At 41.2% G+C, this 24,514-nt stretch overlaps 1 protein-coding gene across 1 annotated transcript in view; it reads right to left on the bottom strand.

Annotated features, from left to right (window-relative positions):
* Nucleotides 1–16,328: 16,328 nt before the first annotated feature.
* Nucleotides 16,329–24,514, bottom strand: part of LOC100772282 (zinc finger protein 120) — a 42,811-nt gene continuing 34,625 nt past the window's right edge. Inside the window, exon 4 of the mRNA XM_027408063.2 lies at nucleotides 16,329–17,039. Coding sequence (XP_027263864.1) covers nucleotides 16,820–17,039 — 220 coding nt within the window. The 3' untranslated portion in view covers nucleotides 16,329–16,819. The remainder of the gene's footprint in view (nucleotides 17,040–24,514) is intronic.

Genomic DNA, 24,514 nt, shown 5'->3' with positions numbered 1-24,514 from the left:
AACTATGTAAATATATGCAAAATGTATTTCTATCTTTTCTCTCATTTTGGGTCCTATCTATCTTATCCATACCTATCGCCTGGGAAATCTGAAACCTTCCATCTCTGCCACTAACTTGTTTTCTTGGCATGGTTAACACCATCATCTCAGTTTCAGTTTTGTTATATTTTCATATATCATGCCTATTCTGAATTGCTGGTCACTGTGTCTCTTTATTTGTTTTCAAAGTTCTGCAGTTCACCTTTCATGGTATCCTTGTTTTTATTTTTTCTTTGTCCAAATCAGTTTCTCATTAGAGTGGAATGACTCATGTTGGAGATTTTCCTTCTGTTTTCTTTTTTCCATATTTGCAAATGGAGTCTTTTCTTTCCTGGTGCAGGCTGTTTCTTCTCAGGTTACTTAGCATAGCTACTTTGTTACTGCCTGCCTACTCTGGGAACTCCCCCAACCCAGGGGTCTGCAGGCAGATGGAATTGCCCCCTGAGAACCAAGCGACGCAGACACTGCTGAGATCACTGGGCTACTCTGGCCCCCACACAGTGCAGAGGCAGATTGAACCAGCCCCTGAGGACCAAGCAACCCAGAGTCTGCTGACATCTGTGCCCTAGTCCTGCTCTCGACCACCTGGAGAGCCAGTGCCTAAGACCCGCCTGCACCCACCTTGAGACCCATCAGAGTATCAGAACCAATTGCACCCACCTGAAGAGAACCACAGACCCATGCACACCAGGAAAGGAAGAGATACCACCTGCACCCACTGGAAGAAGAGATGGGAAGACCACAACATAAGAACACATCCAACAACAGGAAAACCAATATGACACCACCAGAGTCTAGGGAATATACACCAGCAAGACTTGAACATACCAACACAAATGAAGCAGAAGAGAGCAATCTCAAAAACAACCTCATGCAGATAACAGAGACCCTAAGAGAGGAAATAAAGAAATCCTTCAGAGAAATGGAAGAAAAGATGAACCAAAAGATGCAAGAAGTCAAGGAAAGTGAAGGAAATACAATTAAACAGCTGAAGGAAACAGTTCAGGACCTGAAAACTTAAATAGAGACCAAAAAGAAAACACAAACTGAGGGTGCTGGAAGTGGAAAAGCTGAGTAAACAATCAGGAACCACAAATGCAAGCAACCAACAGAATACAAGAGATGGAAGACAGACTCAGATGCTGAAGATAAACTAGAGGAAATAAATTCATCAAGCAAGGAAAATCTTAAGTCCAACAAATCCTTAACACAAAATATCCAGGAAATATGGGACACCGTGAAAAGACCAAACCTAAGGATAATAGGTAGAGAAGAAGGTGAAGAAACCCAACTCAAATGTTATTCAAAACATATTCAACAAAATCATAGAAGAAAACTTTCCCAGCCTAAAGAAAGACATGCCAATGAAAGTAAAAGAAGCCTACAGAACACCAAGTAGAGTGGACCACAAAAGAAAGTCACCTCATCACATGATAATTAAAACACCAAATGTACAGAATAAAAAAAGAATATTAAGAGCAGTAAAAGAAAAAGGCCAAGTAACATATAAAGGCAAACCTATCAGAATTACACCAGACTTCTCCATGGAAACTCTGAAAGCCAGAAGTATGTGGCTAGATGTTCTACCAACTCTAGGAGAACATGAATGCAAGCCCAGACTACTATACCCAGCAAAGCTTTCAATCACTATAAATGGAGGAAACAAGATATTCCACGACAAAACAGATTTAAACAATATGTAACCACTAATCCAACCCTACAGAAAGTACTGGAAGGAAAACTCCAAACTAAGGAAATTAACTACACTCACAAAAACATAGGCAATAGATAATCCCACTTTACGAAAACCCAAAAGAAAAAGCAGGGTAAATCCACATACAATACCACTACCAACAACAAATAAAAAACAAACAAGAATAAGCACTCAATGGTCCTTAATTTCACTCAATATTAATTGTCTTAATTCACCTATAAAAAGACACAAGCTAGCAGAGTGATACTAAGACAGAATCCATCCTTCTGCTGCATACAAGAAACACACCTCAAATTCAAAGACAGACATTACCTCAGAGTAAAGGGATGGGATGAGATAGTCCAATCAAATGGAACCAAGAAACAAGCTGGGGTAGCTATTCTAGCATCTAACAAGTTAGATTTCAAACTAAAATCAATCAAAAGAGATGAAGAAGGTCATTTCATATTTATCACAGGAAAAATCTATCAGGAAGAAACTCAATTCTAAACATCTATTCTCCATATACAAAGGCACCAACATTCATAAAAGAAATATTATTAAAACTCAAATCATAAATAAGACCTCACACAGTTATAGTGGGAGACTTCAACACCACACTCTCAACACTGGACAGGACCACCAGACAGAAACTTAACAAAGAGACAAAGGAACTAACAGAAGTTATGACCCAATTGGGATTAATAGACATCTATAGAACGTTCCATCCAAACACAAAAGAATATACCTTCTTTTCAGCATTGCATAGAACCTTCTCTAAAATCGAATACATACTTGGCAACATAGTAAACTTCAACAGGTACAAAAAAATTTGAATAACCCCCTGTGTCTTATCAGACTACCATGCTTTAAAATTAGAATTCAAAAACAACACAAATTGCAGAAAACCTACCAACTCATGGAAATTGAACAACATGCAATTGCACCATTCCTGGGTCAAGGAAGGTTTACAGAGAAATCATGCACTAGCGAAAGGTCTGGAGATCTACAAAGATGACACCAACTAACACTCTAAGGGGAAGAGGGTACGCTATTGTCAGGGGTTTCTGCTGATGCTGTAGCAGGAAGCAAGATGTTTCTCTGTATCTGAAAATACATGGACAGGGAAAGCCATGAGCTATGGGCTGAGATCAACCCACAGCTCAAATGTAGAGGCCATACATATAGTCATGCCTCACTGAAAACATAGACTGAGCTCCCAAGTGTCCCAAATGCTCACATAGAATACATGGGATCCTGTGATGAGCTGAATCAGTTCCCCACAACTCCATATACTAAAGTTGAAAATCCTACTACTGCAGGTAACCTTATTTGAAGATAGGAATCAAGTTAAAATTGGGCAATAGTAGTAGGTTTAATCCAATCTGACTGGTCTCCTTAAAAGAAGAAATGATGGATATATATATATATATATATATATATATATATATATATTAAAGTTTCTATTCCTTTGAAATGGAGAAAAAGAGGTAAGAACAAACACACTCATAGAAAAGACCTCACATGAATTCACAGAGAGGCCACCAAGAAACAAGATCTCAGAAGAAGCTATCTCTGCTAGCATGCTGATCCTAGACTGCAGTCAGAGCTATGGAAAAGGAACTCACTGTGAAACTGCGAAACCACCCATACTTCTGTTGGGAGCCATACAGCTTGGCATGAACCTTTAGGCCAAACTTGGGAAGCCACATAGTTATAGAAGTGTCTTTTGATTATAAATGGCTTCTAGAAGCATGAGCACTCAGAAGGAACATGACCCAGATGTCAATCATTGTTCCAACCACAAACCTACTTACCTAAGCAACCTCCTTCCCACCACTCACCTAGGTAACCCTCCCTCTCCCCACCACCCATGAACTTTTTACCCTGCCGATATCCTCCTTCTATAGTTTTCTAACATCCTGATTAAACTAACACCTGGCTCTTGTCCTTTTCTCCCCCTCCCCTTTACCCCATACCACTGACTATATAAGCTACCCTGGAAAAAATAAAATTTGCCACTTGATCAGAATCCTGTCTTGTGGTCATTCTCTCGAATCTCTTGTCCCCATTCCCCTCATTGGACTTCTTGCTCTAGGTTGCTGTCCTTCGGGTCGGGACAACTACATATATCCTTATAAAATTTTTTGAAAGCTAGAACTAAAGAATTTGCTGTCCCCTATGTCAGGCAAATCATGAGAAGTATCCCTCAGGTAGAACAGATAGAATGGGCTCTTTCAGGGACAGAAACTACACAACATGGAAGCCAGCCCTGGGCAATCACAGATTTTATCAGTGGGTCCTCCAAAAGCAGACAAGTTTTGAGACCAGCACTTGGTGTCATTATAGTTTCACAATGCAGTTGTGTTTGTCCTGGTGCTGTGTCTGTTCACTCCACAAATATTTCCCTTTGTTACTTTGGAAATAGCAGGGATGGGTGAGTGGTATCTTGATTTTGGTTGTCTGGGATGGAAAGAACTGTAGAGATGATTTTTCTGGCTACTTTGCTCTTTGAATCATCTTGGTTATTAACTGGTATAATCTGGAAGAGCTGAAATTGAAAATTTTTTATGTGACATCATTTTGCTCTAACAGTCAGCTCTCTGATGTGATGGTTTTTACCATATTCTTGGTCTCTAAAACAGCTTTGCATTGGTGGCACAGACAAAGGGATCTTCTGAAAATGGATGGATGAAGGCTTTCCAGTATAACTCCTGGGGAGTGTTTCAGGGCTCTGTTAAGGCTTTACACCATGGGTGGACCACAATGAAGAGAGCTTTTTGAAGACACTTCTCTGTCTTTCAGTCATCATTTCTTGCACACCAATAGTACCTGTGACCACCCTGGGGAGCTGGCTTCACCCCACCCAGTTCTGCTCCCACTAACTGGCCACCAGCACTTGATCACCTTATCCATACCTCAATTTCACCACCTTTAAAAAGAAAATGAGGGACAGAAACTGTGATACTCCAGAGTATAGCCTAGGGTGCAACAAAGTGCACAAGTAAGGTAAGCTGCCAGTTTGGGAGATGATTCAACTCTAGCACTCCTACATGGCAGACACGAATGTCTTGTGTTTAAAGTCTTTACAAAATACAGGCTTCCTCTCGCCAGTGTAATGACCTCCTCTTGCTATGATAATGACATCCAACAACACCTCCTTGAGTGAAAGGGGGAAGTTTAGAGAGATGTTGTCAGTTGCCTTTTCCTTGGTGATATTTTTCAGAATGCAAATGCTGAAAAGCATGCATTAAAACAATACAGGAGTTTTGTCAATGATTTCGAGCAAGCTGACAGGGTCACTACCATCACACATAAATAGCAGCAGAGAAAATTTATAGAATGAAATATATTTGAATACCTGTGATAATGGAAGAGGGAGAGAGATACCAGGTGGAGCTAGAAGTTGGAAGGAAAGTTCAGTGAACTAGCCACAGGACATGCTGACAAGTGAGAAGAGATGAGTGTGACAAGGTGGTATGTGGCCTGGAACAGAGGAGCAGAGTTGATGCTGTCAGGAAAGTCTCCTTGAGGCAGCCACAGACTACCACACAGTCTCAGCTGTTATCCAGAGGGAAGGAGTGGGGCTGCCTTGAGGTAGAGCTGGAGTGTCACTGCAGTTTCCTGCTGCCTCCCTAGAAGCAGCAGGGGCTCTGAAGGTTCTAAGCAGGGCAGGAGTGTAACTAAATTTGTCTTTAGAGTATTTTCAGAGAAGGGATTTGTTAAGCACCATGCTGGGAAGCTGAACAAGTATGGTATCAGATGAGCTCCTCCTTAATCTCTCTCTCTCTCTCTCTCTCTCTCTCTCTCTCTCTCTCTCTCTCTCTCTCTCTCTCCCTCTGAGTGTGTGTGTGTGTGTGTGTGTGTGTGTGTGTGTGTGTGTGTGTGTGTTGCACGCACCTAAATGTGTGTATGTATCTGTGCCAGTCTGTGCAGATGTAGAGGGCAGATGTGGCTACCCATCAAGTGTCTGTATTTTCTGCCTTATTCTCTTGAGACAGAGTCTCACTGAACTACAAGCTCACTGTTTTGGCTAGCCTGGCTGGCAAGCAATCTCCAAGGATCTGCCTGTCTTTCCCCACCCCCAAATGTCGGGCTTACAGGTCTACACAGCCATTCCTTGCTTTTATAAGGGTGCTGAGAACTTGACATTAGGTCCTCACTGAACCATCATTCCAGCCCCAAATCTCCTTAATTTTAGAGGTCAGATAGGGCACAAAATTTGGAGGTCAGGTATGGGATGGAGAATTGCAACTGAGGAGACTTAAGGGATAAGTAAAGAGCTTCCACTCAAGGCTCAAGATAGGAGGATCTTTAAAGAAAACACAGCAATTGGGGGGGGCAAGGGAGGTACAGAGGGAGAGAGGGACCTGGGATTGGCATGTAAAATGATCTTCTTTTTAATTAAAATAAAAAATTAAAAAAGAAAAGAAAACATGGCAAGATGATTTGTACCCGGGAATAATTATAAGGAAACCTCCCTTCATTTTTCAAAAAAAAAAAATGCTGTCAACTCTGACACACCCTTAGCGTGTGTGGACAGCATCAAACACCCCAGTAATGTGAACACTGAGGCTTTCCTACAAAGAACATCTGAATGGGCAGAAGGTAGCCAAGCACAGCAAGGTGTGACAGAGAGCTCTCAGCTGTGACAGAGGCACAGCAGCACAGGGAGAGAGCTGCTGGCCCTGGGAGGGGAGACCAGCCCAAGTCTCTACAATGCAGTTAGCCTGAGACTCTTCATTGTGGATTTTTTTTTTTTTTTTGGAGTGGTCCCAAGATAATTCATCATCTAACTCATCTGCATTGGCAACAGCAGATGTTACTCAAATTGTGGTTTTCCTGTTATCTGGCATAGTGGGGGGATTTCACTCTTGGTTTAAACATTCTGTCATGCTGGGAGACTCTTGACCCCATTTAAGTCTTTTCCTTGAGCAGCAGCCAATGACTTAGCTTTGGTCCCTCCTGCTACTCACTGTCTTGTTCCAAAAGAGTGTGATTCCCTGTCTCTGCTGGGTTGTTTTCTCCTGTTCAATTTACCTTGTGTTCCAGAGGATCCTACAGTTGCTTCCATGTGTTTTTAGCCTCACCTGGCCCTGAGAGTTTCCTCGTTGGTCTCCGGATCAGGGTGCCTGGCAAGAGGCTTCCCTGATTGTATAAGAGGTGAATGATCCCTAGTCAATGGGGCCTCTTGGTGTGAGTGGGAAAAGCCTTTGCCCTTAAGGAAGCAATGTGCAGGGCTCTAGATACACCCATTTTTTAGGTGGCTCCGACTACTCTGGTATCAAGGGGTTGCTATGCTATTTGCTGTTCTCCTTACTTTGATCCACTTCAGGGAGAAATTACTTATTTGAGTCCACATGGGTAGAGTTCACAGTGGTAGCGAAAGGACGTTGGTGGTAATGTGGGCTAGCTGCTCACTCAGTGTCCAGGGCCGGGAATCATGGAGATACAAATGGTGGGATGTGAGCTACCTGCTCACACAGTGTCCAGGGCCGGGAAGCATGGAGATACAAATGGTGTTCAGCTGACTTTCATCCTCTGTGTTATGGAAGCCAGCATCACGGCTTTAGCACTCCCAGTGTACATTTGAGTATCACAAAATGTGATGCCTTTAGAACAGACTCTGCTTTTTACATTTTCTTTACGCATCCTGTGATTTGAAACATTGTCTTCCAAGTGTTTCCCTATGTTTCTAAAGAAAGACCATGGTAAGGCATGATTCAACAGGCATCCTTGTTAAACAACAACCACTGCCTTGAACTTTGTTAAGAAAAGGAAAAAGCATCCTTTGACGGCAGAATCCAGTGCTTGCTCCCAGCTTGGCTTCATTTCTTTCCTGATGGACATAAACAATTTCACAGAACATGAATGTCAGAAAGGCCATTGGATGCCTAGGATGGATCAAAACAAGAACTGTGTCATCAGCCTAAAGTCAGACAAAGCAGAATACTATCCAAGTCACATAGTGACCCAACCTTTTCCATCTTGCTCAAATATGTTTCTTTAATCAATATTGTAAAGTAGAGAACAGAGCCTATGGAAAAATAATCATTAGGGGTCTGTGTGATGCCTTGGTGAGTAAAGACATGTGCCACCAAATTTGGTGACCTGAGTTCAATTTCCAGAAGTCACATGGTAAGTGACAATTGATCTCTTGATCTCTGGAAGTTGTCCTCTCTTTTCCACATACATGTGCAACATATGTAATAAGAGTATTAATGTACATATAATATAAAAATGAATAAAATATAAGAAAAACACTTAAAGAAAATCTTCTAACCTGAAGAAACCTTTTAGTAAGAAAGATATGTTGAGTACTGGATCAAATGTTTAAAGAGGCCAAGACTCACATGACCAATGTGCAAATGTAGAAATTCTCCTTCAAAACCTTGCCTTGTAATTCAAGCCACTTTGCCAGTGAAAGTCAAAATTCTTGTTTCTCTTTGTTAAGCATTCTAAATAAAGAATCAAATGAAGACCCCATAACATTCCTGCAATTCAGAATGAAATGTCATAGCAACAGTGCTCTCAAAGGGACAGCACACAAGAGAAATGACATTTCCTTCTCTTTGGATCTAAGTGGAAGGAGTTTTGGCAGCTGGATAGCATGAGCAGGTGGCATTAAGAACATGGTTCATATTCCTCAATATCTCCAAACATATCAGAACTTAGGAAGACTTGGCTAAAGCACAACTAAGGGTGTGATTAGGGAGGGGTGCAGCATGGATGTCAGCAGGCTTAAGTATTCTGAATTTCCTCCCAGAACACAGAAGAAGGACATGGAAACACACATAATGACAATGATAGGAAGAAAAGGAGTGCAGATATAAAATGTATACTCATGGAATTTGTGAGGTTTTCTGACTTGCTTTATATTCAAAATTGAGGAGGAGCTGACTATAAAGACTTTAGGCTTGGATGGACCTACCATGGGCTGTTCTACAAAAGCTAGGAATAAGATTAGGGCAGAAACTAATGATATAAAATAGAAAAATATTGGAGAATAGCAACAAAGCCACCACATATGTCTTTTGAAAAGAGTAACCAAATAGCCAATCTTCAGGACAAAAAAGTTACTACAACCAGAAAAGAGATGAAAGATATCACTTTCATCTTTACAGAACAATAAGGATCATAAAGGAATATTGTAACAGCTGTAGACCGTAAAACATGAAAGCCTACAATTTGCAGCAATGTGTTTGAGCCTAGGGGATAACATAAAGTCATATATGAAAGTCAGAAAGAGACAAAACTTACATTAGTTTACCTGTATATTGTTTATGAATTGTTTGCCTAGAGGGTGGGTGTATAATGGTGGTTACCAGAAGCTTGGAAAGGTTATCAGGGAAGTAGATAGAAGGTGATTACAAGGAATACATTTGAAAAGTGCAAGATGAATAGGTTTAATTTATTATGGAGAAATTGTAGGGTTAGAGAGATGGTTCCATGGCTCATAGCAGGTTCATAACACAGGTTGCTGGAGCAGGAGACCCAGATTCAATTCCCAGCATCGACTTGGAGGCTTATGACTTTTTGTAATTCTGGTCTTGGTTTATCCAATGCTATCTTCAGGCTTCCAAAGGTACTAGGCATGCACATAGTGCTCAGAAGTACTTGTAGGCAAACATCCATACACACAGAATAAATTTGTTTAAAAAGAAAAGCATAAAAAGAGTGGCTATGAAAAGTTATTACCCCAGATATGTGAAGGAAGATAATTATTAATTACCTTAATTTAAGATCTTACAACATGTATTTACACATTGTATGTATTTCATAACATCACATTTTATAAGTTTAAAACTCTGTTACTTGTCAATTAAATAAGTTGTTTAAGTTGTATGCCAAAAATTAGACAGCTTAAATATAATATGGAAAAAATTCTCTAAACAACAAAACAGATTTCCTAACATAGGCCTTATAGCTCGTGTGTAATATCAGCTGCACTGGGAGAAAGGAGGATTCTAATTAAAGCCTGCCTGGTCTATTGAGTAAACTTAAGCTTAGCTTGTGCAAATGAATTAAAACTTTCAGCAAATTCGAAAGTGTTAAAAGGGCTGGGCATGTAGATCAGTAGCAAAATTCCTGCCTGATAATGATGAGCGCTCAGTTTTAGTCTTTACTCCAAGGAAATGGAAGAAGATCTGGTGAAATGAGTTGATGGGTAAAATCATTTGACAAATAAATGTGTAGTCCATAAGTTTGAGTTCTCAAAACCCACACACAAAAAGACTGAGTGTAGGTCTAATGGCTATAACCCCATGGTTCCTACTACAGGGAGACAGAAAGTGGACACAGGAGGATCCTAGGAGTTGGTTAGTCAGCTGGCCTGGCACATGCACCACAAGAAGAGCCAAGAGGCCCCATCTCAAACAACGTGGAAGGTAAAGAACAACAATCGCCGGCGGGCATTGGTGGCGCACGCCTTTAATCCCAGGACTCGGGAGGCAGAGGCAGGCGGATCTCTGTGAGTTCGAGGCCAGTCTGGTCTCCAGAGCGAGTGCCAGGATAGGCTACAAAAAGAAACCCTGTCTCAAAAAACCAAAAAGAAAAAAAGAACAACAATCAAGGTTGCCCTCTGACCTCCCCACATGGGTGTTGGTGCTTGTAGGATAAAACTGACACAAAAGAAACCCACCTTGGTCCTGAAGCCAGAGCCAAGATAAAACTGACACGAAAGAAACCCACCTTGGTCCTGAACCCAGAGCCAGTGAAAGAACCCCACTATGGACCTGAAACCAGAGCCAATGAAAGAAACTCACCCTGGCACTGGAACTAGAGCAAAAGGTTGAAAAGGGGACAGTGAAAGAAATACACTCTGGCCCTGAATCTAGAGCCAAATCATCCCCTGACCAACTGAACATGAAACCAACCTATCCCTGAGCAGAAAAACCAACTACTCCCTAAGCAGAAAAACAACCAATGCATGAGAATGAAATCTAGACAATCTGAATTCATCGAAATTCAAATTAATTGAAATCTGAATAATTTATTCCCTGAAATTTTTCTCCCTGGAAAAACTCCACCCTTGAGTGCCAACTTGTACAACCACTTTGGAAATCAGTATGGTGACTCCTCAAGAAAATGGGAATCAATCTACCACAAGATCCAGCAATTCCACTCTTAGGCATAAACCCAAAAGAAGCACATTCATACAACAAGGACATCTGTTCAACGATATTCATAGCAGCACTATTTGTAATAGCCAGAAACTGGAAGCAGCCTAGATGCCCCTCAACGGAAGAATGGATAGGGAAAATATGGTACATTTACACAATGGAGTACTACTAAGTGGAAAAAAAACAATGGAATCATGAAATTTGCAGGAAAATGGATGGAACTAGAAGAAACCATTCTGAGTAGGTAACCCAGTCACAAAAATATAAACATGATATGTACTCACTCATATGTGGATTTTAGACATAGAGTAAAGGATTATCAGCCCACAATCCACACTGCCAGAGAAGCTAGTAAACAAGGAGGACCCTAAGAGAGACATACATGGTCCCCTACAGAAGGGGAAAGGGTCAAGATCCCCTGAGAATATTGAGAGCATGGGAAGAGGGGGGAGGGAGCTACGAGAATGAGAAGGGAAGAGGAAGGATGCAGAGGTCATGAGGGAGCAGAAAGTTTGAGTTAGGGGAGGATTAAAAGAAAGGCTATGTGATAGATAGGGTTTTAGTTGGGGGGTGGTAGGGGAAGATGGGAGGGAGAAGGGAACTGGGAGTGTCATGTAAAATAATCTTATTTCTAATTCAAAAAAAATCTGAAAAGAAAAAAAAAACCCTAAGAAACCCCACATGAGCCCCTCTACCTATTCACTGACAGCTATCCCTCTCCACTCTGGCAGGGGTAGCAACTCTCCTGGATTGCTCTTCCCCCCACCCCCCCCAAAAAAAACTGTCCTGACAGATCATCGGTGAAGATCTAACTTTGCTGGTATGGGGCAGAATCTCTGCTGAAAGCTCCTTTAGAGGAAGAGAGCAGGAGAAGCAACTGACAATGTGTGCTTGGAAACTGCCTTATGGGAGGGGAACAGTAGTAACCACATTCTCCTGGAGCCAGAGCAGATTACTACATTTTGCCTTAGTAGAGTGAAGCAGAAGAAATGGGTTGGAGCTGAGAAGAAACAGATAGCTCTGCTGGGAAATTCTCTTGAGAGTGGAGCAGAGGTCAGCTGTAATGGCTCTCTCTCTCTCTGAGAGGAGCAGTATTCCAACATCCTGTAGGGAGACCATACTCCAATGGACCACAGTTTCAGGTATAGCCTAACTTCCTCACAAGTCAGAATACATTTACTTCTGGTGCTGTAACAACTCCATTGCACACACATCAACACACACACACACACACACACACACACACACACACACACACACACGCACGCACGCACGCACGCACGCACGCACGCACGCACGCACACACGCACACGCACACGCACACGCACACGCACACGCACACACACACACACACAAATACACACATGAGCATGCTCATTCACATGCATTTATACATGTTGCACACAACCAAACTCATCCCAATAATCCTCAGAAATTCTGAATAGACTTTTGTCCTAATTAGCTGTCTGTTACCTTGACACTAGCTAGAACTATCTGGGAGGAGAAACCTCAGTTGAGAAAACAGTTCTGTCAGACTTACAAGTCTGTAAACTATTCTCTTGTTTAATAATTCATGTGGGAGAGCCCAGCCCATGATTGGGGTTCTCATCCCTTGTCTTCTGGCCTTGGGTTCTACAAGAAATGAAGTTGAACAAGTCCTGAGGAGTAAACCAGCAAGCAGTATCTCTATGGCTTCTGTATCAGCTCTGTCGTCCAGAACATGGAATAAGCCCTTTCTTCACCATGTAGATATTGGTTATGGCACTTACTCACAGCAGTCAAAAGCAGAGCAGGCTAACTAATACTCATTAAAGTGGTTGAAATGGTAATAATTAAAACTGGAAGCCCAATGCCTTTTCTAGTCAATTTACCAAATATTGAAAGAGTCAATACAAATTCCTCACAAAGTGTTCAAAATATTAGGAAAAACATGCCAAGGGACATTTAAAGACACACTTAAGAGTAAAAAGACAATTCAAAGACAACTGGCAGGACAAAAGAAGGGGCTGCAAAGTATCTATCTGACAAGAACATTGCACTTTCAGACATGCAAAAAACCTGCAGAATAATGGGTAACACAGGCGATGGAGAGATGCCTCAGCAGTTAAGAGCATGGACTTAAATCCCGAATCCAATTCCCAGCAACCACATGGTGGCACACAACCATCCTTAGTGAAACTTGTTGCCCTCTTCTGGCCTGTAGGCATACATGCAGGCAGAACTCTGTACAAAATAAATAAATTCTAAAAACACAGAGAAACTCTGTCTTGGAAAAATAAATAAATAAATAAATAAATGAATAAATAAATAAAATTTTTATTTTTGTTGTTTTTAAATTTATTTATTAGTTAGGGAACAAGCTTGTTTCATATGTAAGTCCCTTCTCCCTCTCCCTCACCCCACCCCCATCCCTCCTCCACCACCCCCAGCCTACCCCACCCCATCCACCCACCACTCCCCAGGCAGGGCAGGGCCCTCAACAGGGGCTCTGCAAAGTCCACCAAATCCTCCTGTGCTGATCCTGGGCCCTTCCCCATGTGTCCAGGGCCAGAGTGTAACCCTTCACATGGGATGGGCTCTCAAATTCTCTTCTTGCACCAGGGAAAAATACTAATCCACCACCAGAGGCTCCCTGGAGTGCAGAGGCCTCCTTATTGACATCCATGTTCAGGGGTCTGGATCAGTCTTGTACTGGCCTCCCCGACAGCATCTGGGGTCGATGTGCTCTCTCTTGTTCAGGCCAACTGTTCCTGTGGGTTTCTCCAACCTGGTACAGACCCCTTCATTCTTCATTCCTCCCTCTCTTCAACTAAATTCCCGATTTCAGCTCAGTGTATATCTGAGAATGTCTGTCTCTGCTTCCATCAGCCACTGGGTGAAGGCTCTAGGAAGGCATAAAGAGAAGTCATCAATCTCATTTTAGGAGAAGGGCTTTTAGGTTATCCTCTCCATCATTGCCTGGATTGTCAGATAGAGTCATCCTTGTAGGTCTCTGGAGATCTCCCTGGTTCCAGATCTCTTCTCGGACCTATAGTGGCTCCCTCTAATATGGTATCTCTCATCCTGCTCTCTCTCCTCTATTCTTCCCCCAACTCAATATTTCTGCTCCTCCATTTCCTTGCCTCTATTCCTCTTCTCTTGCTCTTATTGTAGCAGCTCCCTGCCCCCTACCCTCATGCTCCCAATTAGTTCAGGAGTTCCTGCCACTTCCATTCCTGGGGACCATTTATCCCTTAGAGTCCTTCATGCTTTCTAGTTTCTTTGGTGAAGAGGATTATAGGCTAGTAATCCTTTGCTCTATGTCTAAAATTCATATATGAGTGAATACATACCATGTTTGTCTTTTTGTGACTGTGTTACCTCACTCAGGATGGTTTCATCTAGTTCCATCCATGGGCCTGAGAATTTCAAGATTCCATTGTTTTTCTTCTGAGTAGTTTTCCATTGTGTAAATGTACCACATTTTCTCTATCCATTCTTCAGGTTGCTTCGAGGTTCTGGCTATTAGAAACAACGCTGCTTTGAACATGGCTGAACATATGTCTTTGTTGTATGAACATACATTATTTGGGTATATGCCCAAGAGAGGAATTGCTGGATCTTGAGGTAGACTGATTCCCATTTTCCTGAGAAACTGCCATACTGATTTCCACAGTGGTCTTACAAGTTTGCACTCCCACCAGCAATGTAGTGTTCCTTTTTCTCCACATCCTCCTCAGCATAGATTGTCATTGATTTTAGCCATTCTGACAGGTGTAAGATGGTATCTCAGAATTGTTTTGAATTGCATTTCTCTGATGCACAAGGATTTTGAGCACTTTCTTAAATGTCTTTCAGCCATTTTAGATTCTTCTCTTGAGAATTCTCTATTTAGTTCTGCAACCCACTTTTTAATTTCATTGTTTGGTGTTTTAGTGGCTTGCTTCCTGTGTTCATTGTATATTTTGGAAATTAGCCCTCTGTCAGATGTGGGGTTGGTGAAGATCTTGTCCCATTCTGTGGGCTGTCGTTTTGTCTTACTGACTGTGTCCTTTGCCTTACAGAAGCTTCTCAGTTTCAGGAGGTCCCATTTATTAATTGTAGATCTCAATGTCTGTGCTACTGGTGTAATGTTCAGGAAGCAGTCTCCTGAACCACTACGTTCAAAGGTATCTCCCACTTTCTCTTCTAGAAGATTCAGTGTGGCTGGGTTTATGGAGAGATCTTTGATCCATTTGGACTTCAGTTTTGTGCATGGTGACAGATATGGATCTGTTTGCAGTCCTCTACATGTCTGAATCCAGTTGTGCCAGCACCATTTGTTGAAGATGCTATCTTTATTCCATTGTATAGATTTAGCATCTTTGTTGAAAATCAGGTGTTCATAGGTGTGTGGGTTAATATCAGGATTTTCAATTCGATTCTATTGGTCAGCGTGTCTATTTTTGTGCCAGTATCAAGCTGTTTTCAGGACTATAGCTCTGTAATAAGAGCTTGAAGTCAGGGATGGTGATGCCTCCAGAGGTTCCTTTGTCATACAGGGTTGTTTTGGTTATCCTGGTTTTTTTGTTTTTCCATATAAAGTTGAGTATTATTCTTTCAAAATCTGTGAAGAACTGTGTTGGGTATTTTAGTTTTTTTGTACCTGCTGATGTTTGCTATGTAGCCAAGTATGTGGTCAATTTTAGAGAAGGTTCCATGTGGCACTGAGAAGAAGGTATATTCTTTGTGTTTGGATGGAATGTTGTATAGATGTCTGTTAAACCTAACAGGGTCATTACTTTGTTCCTTTGTTTCTTTGTTAAGCTTCTGTCTGGTGGTCCTTTCTAGTGGTGAGAGTGGGGTGTTGAAGTCTCCCACTATATGTGTGTGAGGTTTTATGTTTGATTTGAGTTTTAGTAATATTTCTTTTACAAATGTAGATGTCTTTGTATTTGGGGCATAGATGTTTAGAATTGAGACTTCATTTTGATGGATTTCTCCTGTGATGGGTAGGAAGTGACTTTCTTCATGTCTTTTGATTGATTTTAGTTTACAGTCTAATTTGTTAGATATTAGGATTGCTACCCCTGCTTGTTTCTTGGGTCCATTTGATTGGAAAATCTTTTCCCAGTCCTTAACTCTGAGGTAACATGTCCCATTTCCTGTGGGGTTTGTTAGACTTAAGATTTTCTTTGGTCGATGAGTCTATTTCTCCTAGTGTATCTTCAACGCCTGAGATTCTGTCTTCCATCTCTTGCATTCTGTTGGTTATGCTTGCATCTGTAGTTCCTGATCATTTACCCAGCTTTTTTATTTTCAGCATTCCCTCAGATTGTGTTGTCTTTATTGTCTCTATTTCAGTTTTTAGTTCTTGAACTGTCTACTTCTTGTAATTTTTGGTTTGTTTTTTCTTCCATTTCTTTATTGTATTTTCTCATATCCTCTTTGAGGGCCTCTTGTCATTTTCATGAAGGTGTTTTTAAGGTCACTGTCTTCTGCTTCATCTGCCTTGTGATGTTCAGGTCTTCCTGGTGTAGAGTTCCTAGACTCTGGTGATGTCATATTGGTTTATCTGTTGTTGAATGTGTTTTTATATTGCCTTCTTCCCATCCCTTCTTCTGGTGGGTGTAGAAGGAATATCTTAACTCTCCTCATGGGTACTGGAACAAGGTTCCCTTCTGGTGGGTACAAACAGGTCCAGTACTCTGATGTCTCTCTTTTTCCCATGGACAGAAGCAGGACTGATACTGGGGCCCTGGCAGTCTCTGGGTGGACTGGCTCCCTCTGGGATGGGATCTGCACCCAGTCCCAGGCCTTAGGTGTCTCAAAGCATGGCATAGGAAGTCAGGCCAGAAACAGGCCCAAGCTTAACTAGTCCCCGGGTGGAGGAAGGGACTAGGACCTTTGTAGTTTCTGAGTGGGCTGGATCCCACCAGGATGGGATCCGCAGTGAACAGTATCAGACTTCAGGTGTCCAAGAAGTACATTCTTGAGATCTCTATTTTCATTGCCAGGTTACAATGCAGACATTTCCTTCTTCCTTGCATTTTGTATTGTTCATCCTAAAAACAATGAGTATTTCACATGCTTTCCCTTGGCTCCTGATGAGTTGACAAACGTTATCAGCAGTACTCATTTGAGTTTGTGAAGTCAGTGCTGAAGTGGTAATGGCTGAATAAGTAGATTGTGTGAAATCCTGCAGCAACAGCCACAAATACTGTTTCCTGGGAACATTGGCAACACAAAATTAGTATAAGCTGGGGCAAAATTTGTAATTTCTCACATGCAAGAACATTAAATGTGGAACTCAGAAAAGCTTAATTTGATATACCTCTTAATTAGAAAGCTCTACCTATCATCTCTAGAGCAGTAGTTCTCAAATGTCCTAATGTTGTGACCCCTTAATAAAGTTCTTCATGTTGTGGTGACCTCGACCATAAAATTATGTTTGGTACCATTTCATAACAGTAACTTTGATACTTTTTAGAATCATAATGTAAATATCTGATATGCAAATGTATCATTACACACAAAAGGAGACCCATTGGTTGAGAATTGTTAGTCTAGACCAATATTCTTTCACTCTAGAGCAGAATCCTGAGTTGAAGTGAGCTCAGATACTCAAAACATTTGTAATAATGTCTCCATACTATTATAACCACAAAAATAACAGATCTGCCCTGTTGATTACCTCCTTTGAAGCTTTTACCTCCATTAATCCTTGAGTTATACATCCAATTATCAATTATCACGCACAGTTATCGATAAAATTGTTCCTCTGCCTTTCATACTTAGTTTTCATTGTTTCTTCATTGCCTTCAGTTTTTCATTATCACACTGAGGGTACTGACACAGTTCCATAGTAACCAGACAGTTATATTGTCCTTGTATGCACTGTTTTAGTTTTAAATGTACAGAACTGCTCATCTTCTGAAAAGCTCTTCCAAAACAATGAGGCAATGTTCTATCAATAGAGACAAATTTATTGATACTCATAATGTCTCTCTTCCTGCCTGATATGGGTCTAGGTGGAAAGAAATACAACCCTGAACTCACTTGCCACCTGATTAAACAAGTCACACTAAAAGGTTCAAGATTTTTAGAAGTAGATAGTTTCAAAACCAGAGCATTTTTGGAGTGTTCATTATGTGAAAGCAAGACAAAGTTTAAAAAGACATAATGGAACAGGATTGAGGATGAACAGGGAGAGCACATGTCAAAAATGCAGGTTATTTTTAATTTACTACTTTTAAACTTTTTGATATGATAATTATATTCTTTCAGATATTCATTTTTAAGTGTGTGTGTGTGAGAGAGAGAAAGTGAGAAAGAGAGAGGGGAAAAGAGAGACAGATACTCAGCCTGCTGAGTCAGTTTTGTGTCAATATTTTCAGAGCTCACTACTCTGCACTGGACACCCAGAAGAGGATTCTTCCCTGGGAGAGGTAAATTCTTTTCCCAGCAGTCATTAGTAGCTTGTTGTCCTTTGCTTGGGGTGGACCCCATGAAATTTTCTCCTTCCATGTTAACATGTCCATTGATCTTGCCACTGTCTGGTCTTCTTTATGCATCCAATTCTAGGAGAGACCATTTCCCCCTGAACTTCCTAATAATCTGGCGCTTCCCACTTTTTTGCTACCATCTTCTACAATGTTCCTTGATCCGTAGATGCAGGAACTAAGTAGACTTAAAGTCCACTCAAACAGTGGGAAATTATACCTTATATTAAAAATCTAGCCAGTTTCCTGAAACTGGTAAAGTCATTCCCTTTGTGCTAGACCAGCATAATCCTTAACTACAGTCTAAATCTTACTCTTATACACACAAGGAAGTACAGCTAAAAGCTCCTCATCAAAGAAGCCTCTTATTACAGAAAGTGGAGACCATAGAGAAAGCAGAAATGGACATAGAGAATCTCATGTGCAGCTCAGTCCCACCACATACACCAGGCAATCTTTTTCTTTTCTTTTTTCAAACATGATTTCATGGATCCAGGCTGGCTTTGACCTCTCTATTGTAACACCCCCCCCTCCCCCGGAAGCTCAGGCCTCCAGAACGTTTTCCCAGGACTGCAGCCACTCCAATCACCATGAGGAGGTGGAAACTAGATGCAAACAGCAAGAGGCTTTAATGAAAGGTGGACTTTGTACAAACGGGTTCTCCCAGCATGCAGCCCCATCACCCAGGCACAGGCGTTTTTAAAGGCAAAAATCATAAGCTTAGGGAGGGGCCTCGACTCTCTGTCCATTGAACCCATGAGTTATGGGTTCCTAGGAGGCCCTTTGTCTTGAGGGGAGGCCTGGGAATCAGATAGTCTCCTGACTCCACCAGTTGTAAAACCTGCAGATCTCAGGATGTGCTAACTAATGGTAGCTATCTCTTTGTTTCACAGGGACCCTTAATTGTTAATTATTGACACATTGGCCAGTGGGGCAATCTGTTTCCTTCATGAGCCCCTCGGGGAGGGTGGCCATCTGGGAATTCTTGGAACCCAGTTATCTTATGGCCTTGTAAGGGAGTAATTGCTGGTGGCTGGTAAATTCCAGGCACTAAGTAACAGTAGTAGCCTTTGTCAGTTTCTGAGCTATATTTCTTTGCTAATTTTTAAGTCTTTCACTATGCAGCATAGGATGGTCTTGAATAGCTAATCCTCTGAGTTTTTTTTCATTTCTGCCTTTCCAGAGAATAATGTTTGCCCCTTGTAAAGATCCTATTCTGTTTGCAATGCATTTTTAGCAAGCCAGTTAACCCTTAAGGTTGTGCTTTGTGACTGAGAATCCATTCAGATGCCCTGCTAAATACCTGTTTCCTCTAAGATGAGGCATCCTCTCCTGGGAAGGAGAGTGAAGCTCTTTTACAGTAAAGCTTCTGAAAGTTGAAAGAGTCCCAAGGCATCTCTAGATAGTTATATAAGTGGTAACATTACTGGGAAGAGGATAGCTGGACTAGCTGGCATCTAATGGGTCGAGGAGTTCCAAGGTTGCCAGGTTCATATACCATCATGAACAGTATACATATGTTTTTGTAAGAGGCTCGTGTGTCACAACTCACTTATGTTACTGTTAAGTAATGTCAATATAGTCATGAACTCAATACCTGATGCTTAGATGCTTAGATGTTTCTCTCCTCTTTCAGTGCCCTAGCTTGAGTAAATAGATATAGTTGTTTATGTAATGAACATATGACAAAGAATAACCATTATGATATTTTTGCTAGCATCAAAAGCAGTAAATAATAGGATCTGTATCTATACACATAAATACTCATATCTATGTAGATATGTTTATATACAGTTACACATAACAAAATCAGTTAACATTAATGTCATCTCTTTACATACACACACATATGAAATATGTGAATGATAGTTAAACAAGGTGCAATGTCGTAACCCAGCGTGTCTCAGCCTTAATCCATGAGGTTCGGCCTGAGTGGGGGTGTGTGGACCTGGAAGCTCCTAGCAACCTTGCAGCGATAAAGACCAAACACAGGCATCTTGTCATCTTTAGAGAGCTCTCAGTTCCATGTTGTAGAACTAGAGTCATTTCTTTATTAGTCATCTTTTCTGCTGTTTTTTAACCATCCTGCCAATACCATGAGAGAACCGTTTCTCTCTTAGTTCTCCTCTCTCCTCTGGTCACTAGCCCCTAACTCTTGTCCTCCCTAGTCACTCACACACCTTGCACCTTGGCCCACAGAGATGCAAATAGGAGGCATATTACCCTGAGGCCATGGTAAACAATAGTAGCCTTACTGGCACTAACAATACAATAGTGGACCAGAGCTTTCGGTGTTCCTGTTTAGTGAAACCCAAGGCTGGATCTCAAAATATTCCATAGTGGAAATGTTTTGGTCCCCCACAGTGCAAGAGACCATATATACACATAATGTGTAATGTTTGGACTGTTTTCATTTGTATAGTCAATAATAAAATTTAAGCAATGACTCATGTTATCTAAATTAATGCCAGCCTCTATGAAATGAATTGATTACCTCAATAACAATGAAGTTATAATGGCTGTTAATGTTATTTTAAAATAAAAAAAAACCTGCTTTCAAATCCAGTTCATGAATTATAGAGAAGTTAAGCCTGTGGAATTGAAAGTGCTAAAATACGCCTGCCTCTCAGTGAATTGTCTCCAAGGTAATGTTTTGGACTACCATTATGCTGGTTTATGTTTCTAATAATGAACCTGTGTTGACTGCAGATAATGGTATTTTCTCTTACATTTACTTCTCAAACAGTACTTCAAAACATGTAGTGTAAGTAGAATGCGTAATGGTCACTACTTTTTACTACTTTTATTTAAAAATGTTGTTCCTTGAACATATTTACTTGAACTCTACAAATAAATGTCTTATTCCTGTGATTTGTTTTAGTGTCAGCATCTAGCCAGGTCACCAAGACATCTTCCATTTCAGTGATCTTGACTTCCATTTTTTTTGTTTGTTTAGTTTTGTTTTTCTGTTTGTTTTTTTATTTGTTTTTTTTTTTTCGAGACAGGTTTTCTCTGTATTTAGACATGTCCTGGAATTTGCTCTGTAGACCAGGCTGTCTTCAAACTCACAGAGATCTGCCTGCCTGTGCCTCCCGAGTGCTGGGATTAAAGGTGTGCACCACCAACGCCCAGCTTTGACTTACAGTTTTGTGGGTTTTTTCTCCATTTTTAATTTGAATTACAAACAAGATTGTTTTACATGTCAATCCCAGATCCCTATGCCTTCCCTCCTCCCCTGACCCCCAACTAACACCCAACCTATTCCATGCCCTTTCTGCTCCCCAGAGAGGGTAAGGCCTTCCATAGGGTTCTTCAGAGTCTGTCATATTGGTTTTTCTGTTGTTGAATGTGTTTTTATATTGCCTTCTTCCCATCTCTTCTCCTGGTGGGTGTAGAAGGAGTCTCTTAACTCTCCTGGTGGGTACTGGACCAAGGTTCCCTTCTGGTGGGTACAAACAGGTCTCAGAATGCAAAATTAGGTAAAAGGCGAACGATTTCAATGATCTGAACAGAATCTAGAGTGTGAAATCCTCCATTGTTCGTGGAGTGTAAACTTGTAAGACTACTTTGGAAATGTATGGTGGTTTCTCAGGAAAATGGGAATCAGTCTACCTCAAGAGCCAGCAATTCTTCTCTTCGGCATATACCCAAGAATGCACATTAATACAACAAGGACACATGTTCAACTATGTTCATAGCAGTGTTGTTTTTAATAGGCAGAACCTGGAAGCAACCTAGATGCCCCTCAACTGAAGAATGGATAGAGAAAATGTGGTATGTACTCACTCATATGTGGATTTTAGACATGGTGTAAAGGATTATCAGTCTACAATCCACACTGCCAGAGATGCTAGTAAACAAGGATGATCCTAAGTGAGACATACATGGTCCCCTGGAGAAGCAGAAAGGGACGAGATCTCCTGAGCAAATTGGGAGCATGGTGAGGGAGGGGAGAAGGAACTAGGAGAATGAGAAGGGGATAGAGGAGGGGTGAGGAAGACATGAAGGGGCAGGGAGGTTGAGTTGAGAGAAGAACAGAAGAGAACAAGATAAGAGATAATATAATAGAGAGAGACATTTTAGGTTTAAAGAGAAATCAGGCACTAGGGAAATGTCTGGAGGGCTACAAAGATGATAACCACTAACAATCTAAGCAGCAGAGGAGAGGCTACCTTAAATGCCCTCCCCTGATAATGAGATTGATGACTAATTCATCTGACATCGTATAGCCTTCATCCATTAGCTGGTAGAAGTAGAAGCAGACTCTCACAGCTAAACCTTGAACGGAGCAGTAATCCAGTTGCAGAGAAGGAGGACTGATCACAGAAGGGGTCCATACCAGGCTGGTGAAATCCACAGAAACAGCTGACCTGAACAGGGGAGAACTCTTGGTCCCCAGACTGATATCTGGGAAACCAGCATGGTACTGATCCAGACCACCTGAATGTGGGTGTCAGTGAGGAGACCTTGGAAATCTATGGGGCCTCTTGTAGTGGATCAGTACTTATCCCTAGCATAGGAATGGGCTTTGGGAGTCCATCCCACATGGAGGGACATCCCCCGAGCCTAGACACAAAAGGGGTTGGCCTAGGCCCTATCCCAAAGAATAAGGCAGACTTTGAAGACCCTCTCTAAGGCCTCACCCTGCCTTGGAAGCAGAAAGGGTTTGGGATAGGTAGGCTGCTAGTTGGAGTGGCAGGGGAGGAGGGGTGGGAAAGGGACCTGGGATTGACATGTAAAATAATTTTCTTTCTAACTAAAATTAAAAATTAAAAATATCATAATATATGAAGAGATAAATTACAAAAATGTAAAAGATACATTTAAAATATATGCAGTACCACAATCTCCATACATAAAACACAAATTCAAAAAATTGGAAACACACCTATGCACAATGTGATGTTCTTAAATGAATAGCTTTTCATTTAAATAGCTTCTTATTTGTGTTTAGTATGCACAAATATTTGAACAAAGTCTGCTGAGTCCATTTTTGTTGGTTGTGTATTATGGTTTCAGGATTGAACATGCTCTTTTGAATAGAAAAATAGGGAGATGATTCCTGCCTGATAGGATTTGGAACAATGATGAAGAAGTAATTTAATTAATCCATCCTAGGGTCTTAACAAGTTTGAATAGAAGGCAAGAGATATGCACAGCTAAGTAATACAACTAAGTCATATATTGAAAGTTTTTCCATGTCTAAAAGCTTCACCCAACCTCAGCTCCTGTCTCTCCTGCAGACGGTCAGAAAAGGCATGGATGTTGTTCAATAGAGAGAGTCTCATCTGGAGGATTCAGTCTTTATCCACAATGAAATTGCTAGAGAAATTAGAATTTAATGTTGTCTACTGTTTTACTAGATATTAGTCAAAGGGAGAGATATAAATGTCACTTAGAACACCCTTATTCCTGTGAGTCAGGCAGGTAACAGGGATTTCTGTGGTAGAGACTGAGGATCCTTAAGGTCCCAGGGGGACTGCATAGTGGGGGCTGCAGGGTACCATAAATAACATCTATGTGAGTTCCCAATAATTAAGTAGTGGAAGAACTGCAGGGGCCTGACCCCTACACATATACAGCTGAGTAGAAAGAGAGTACAGTTTATGGCAGCTTGTCTTCAGTTACAACTGAAGAAACTCTCTGGCATTTGATCATTTCAAGCCCTAATCCCCCCCCCAAATTCTTCTAGTCTCCACAGTTCTTTGTAAAAAAAAACTTACAGTCTAAGCCTTAGAGTGACATCAAGTCTCAGGATCTCCTCACAATCTGGATGTCATCTCTAGTCACCACCATTCAGAGCTCCAAACTGAATGTTTTGCAGGCATCAGGGAAGCAGAATGTGAGCCCCTTCAAACAAGTCAGATGTCATGTTTGCAAGTTCCTATTCTCTCCTCACAGGAGGTATAAACTCAAGCAGAGGTACATCTCACATATGAGCTTCTGGGCTCCCATTGTTGCCTATTTACCATATGGGAGACAAACACACTCTTGTGGTTTTGGTTAGTCAACCATCTTCTAAAGGCTTTTATTCTAAGCTACTCTCCTGATCATTTATTTTGTACTTATCCCTCATTTTCTGGAGATTTGGGCGTGGAAAAATTCCATAAGCAAAAAGTCCAAGTTAGTTTCTGATGCAATCAAGCATATACTTATTCTGAGGTATCAGGGCTGAGACAAAGATGAAGTTATATCAGCCA

This window comes from Cricetulus griseus, chromosome 3, assembly GCF_003668045.3.
Source record: "Cricetulus griseus strain 17A/GY chromosome 3, alternate assembly CriGri-PICRH-1.0, whole genome shotgun sequence".
Taxonomy (NCBI): Eukaryota; Metazoa; Chordata; class Mammalia; order Rodentia; family Cricetidae; genus Cricetulus; species Cricetulus griseus.
Note: the sequence above shows the minus strand (reverse complement) of the source record. Positions and strands in the feature narration are given on the sequence as shown.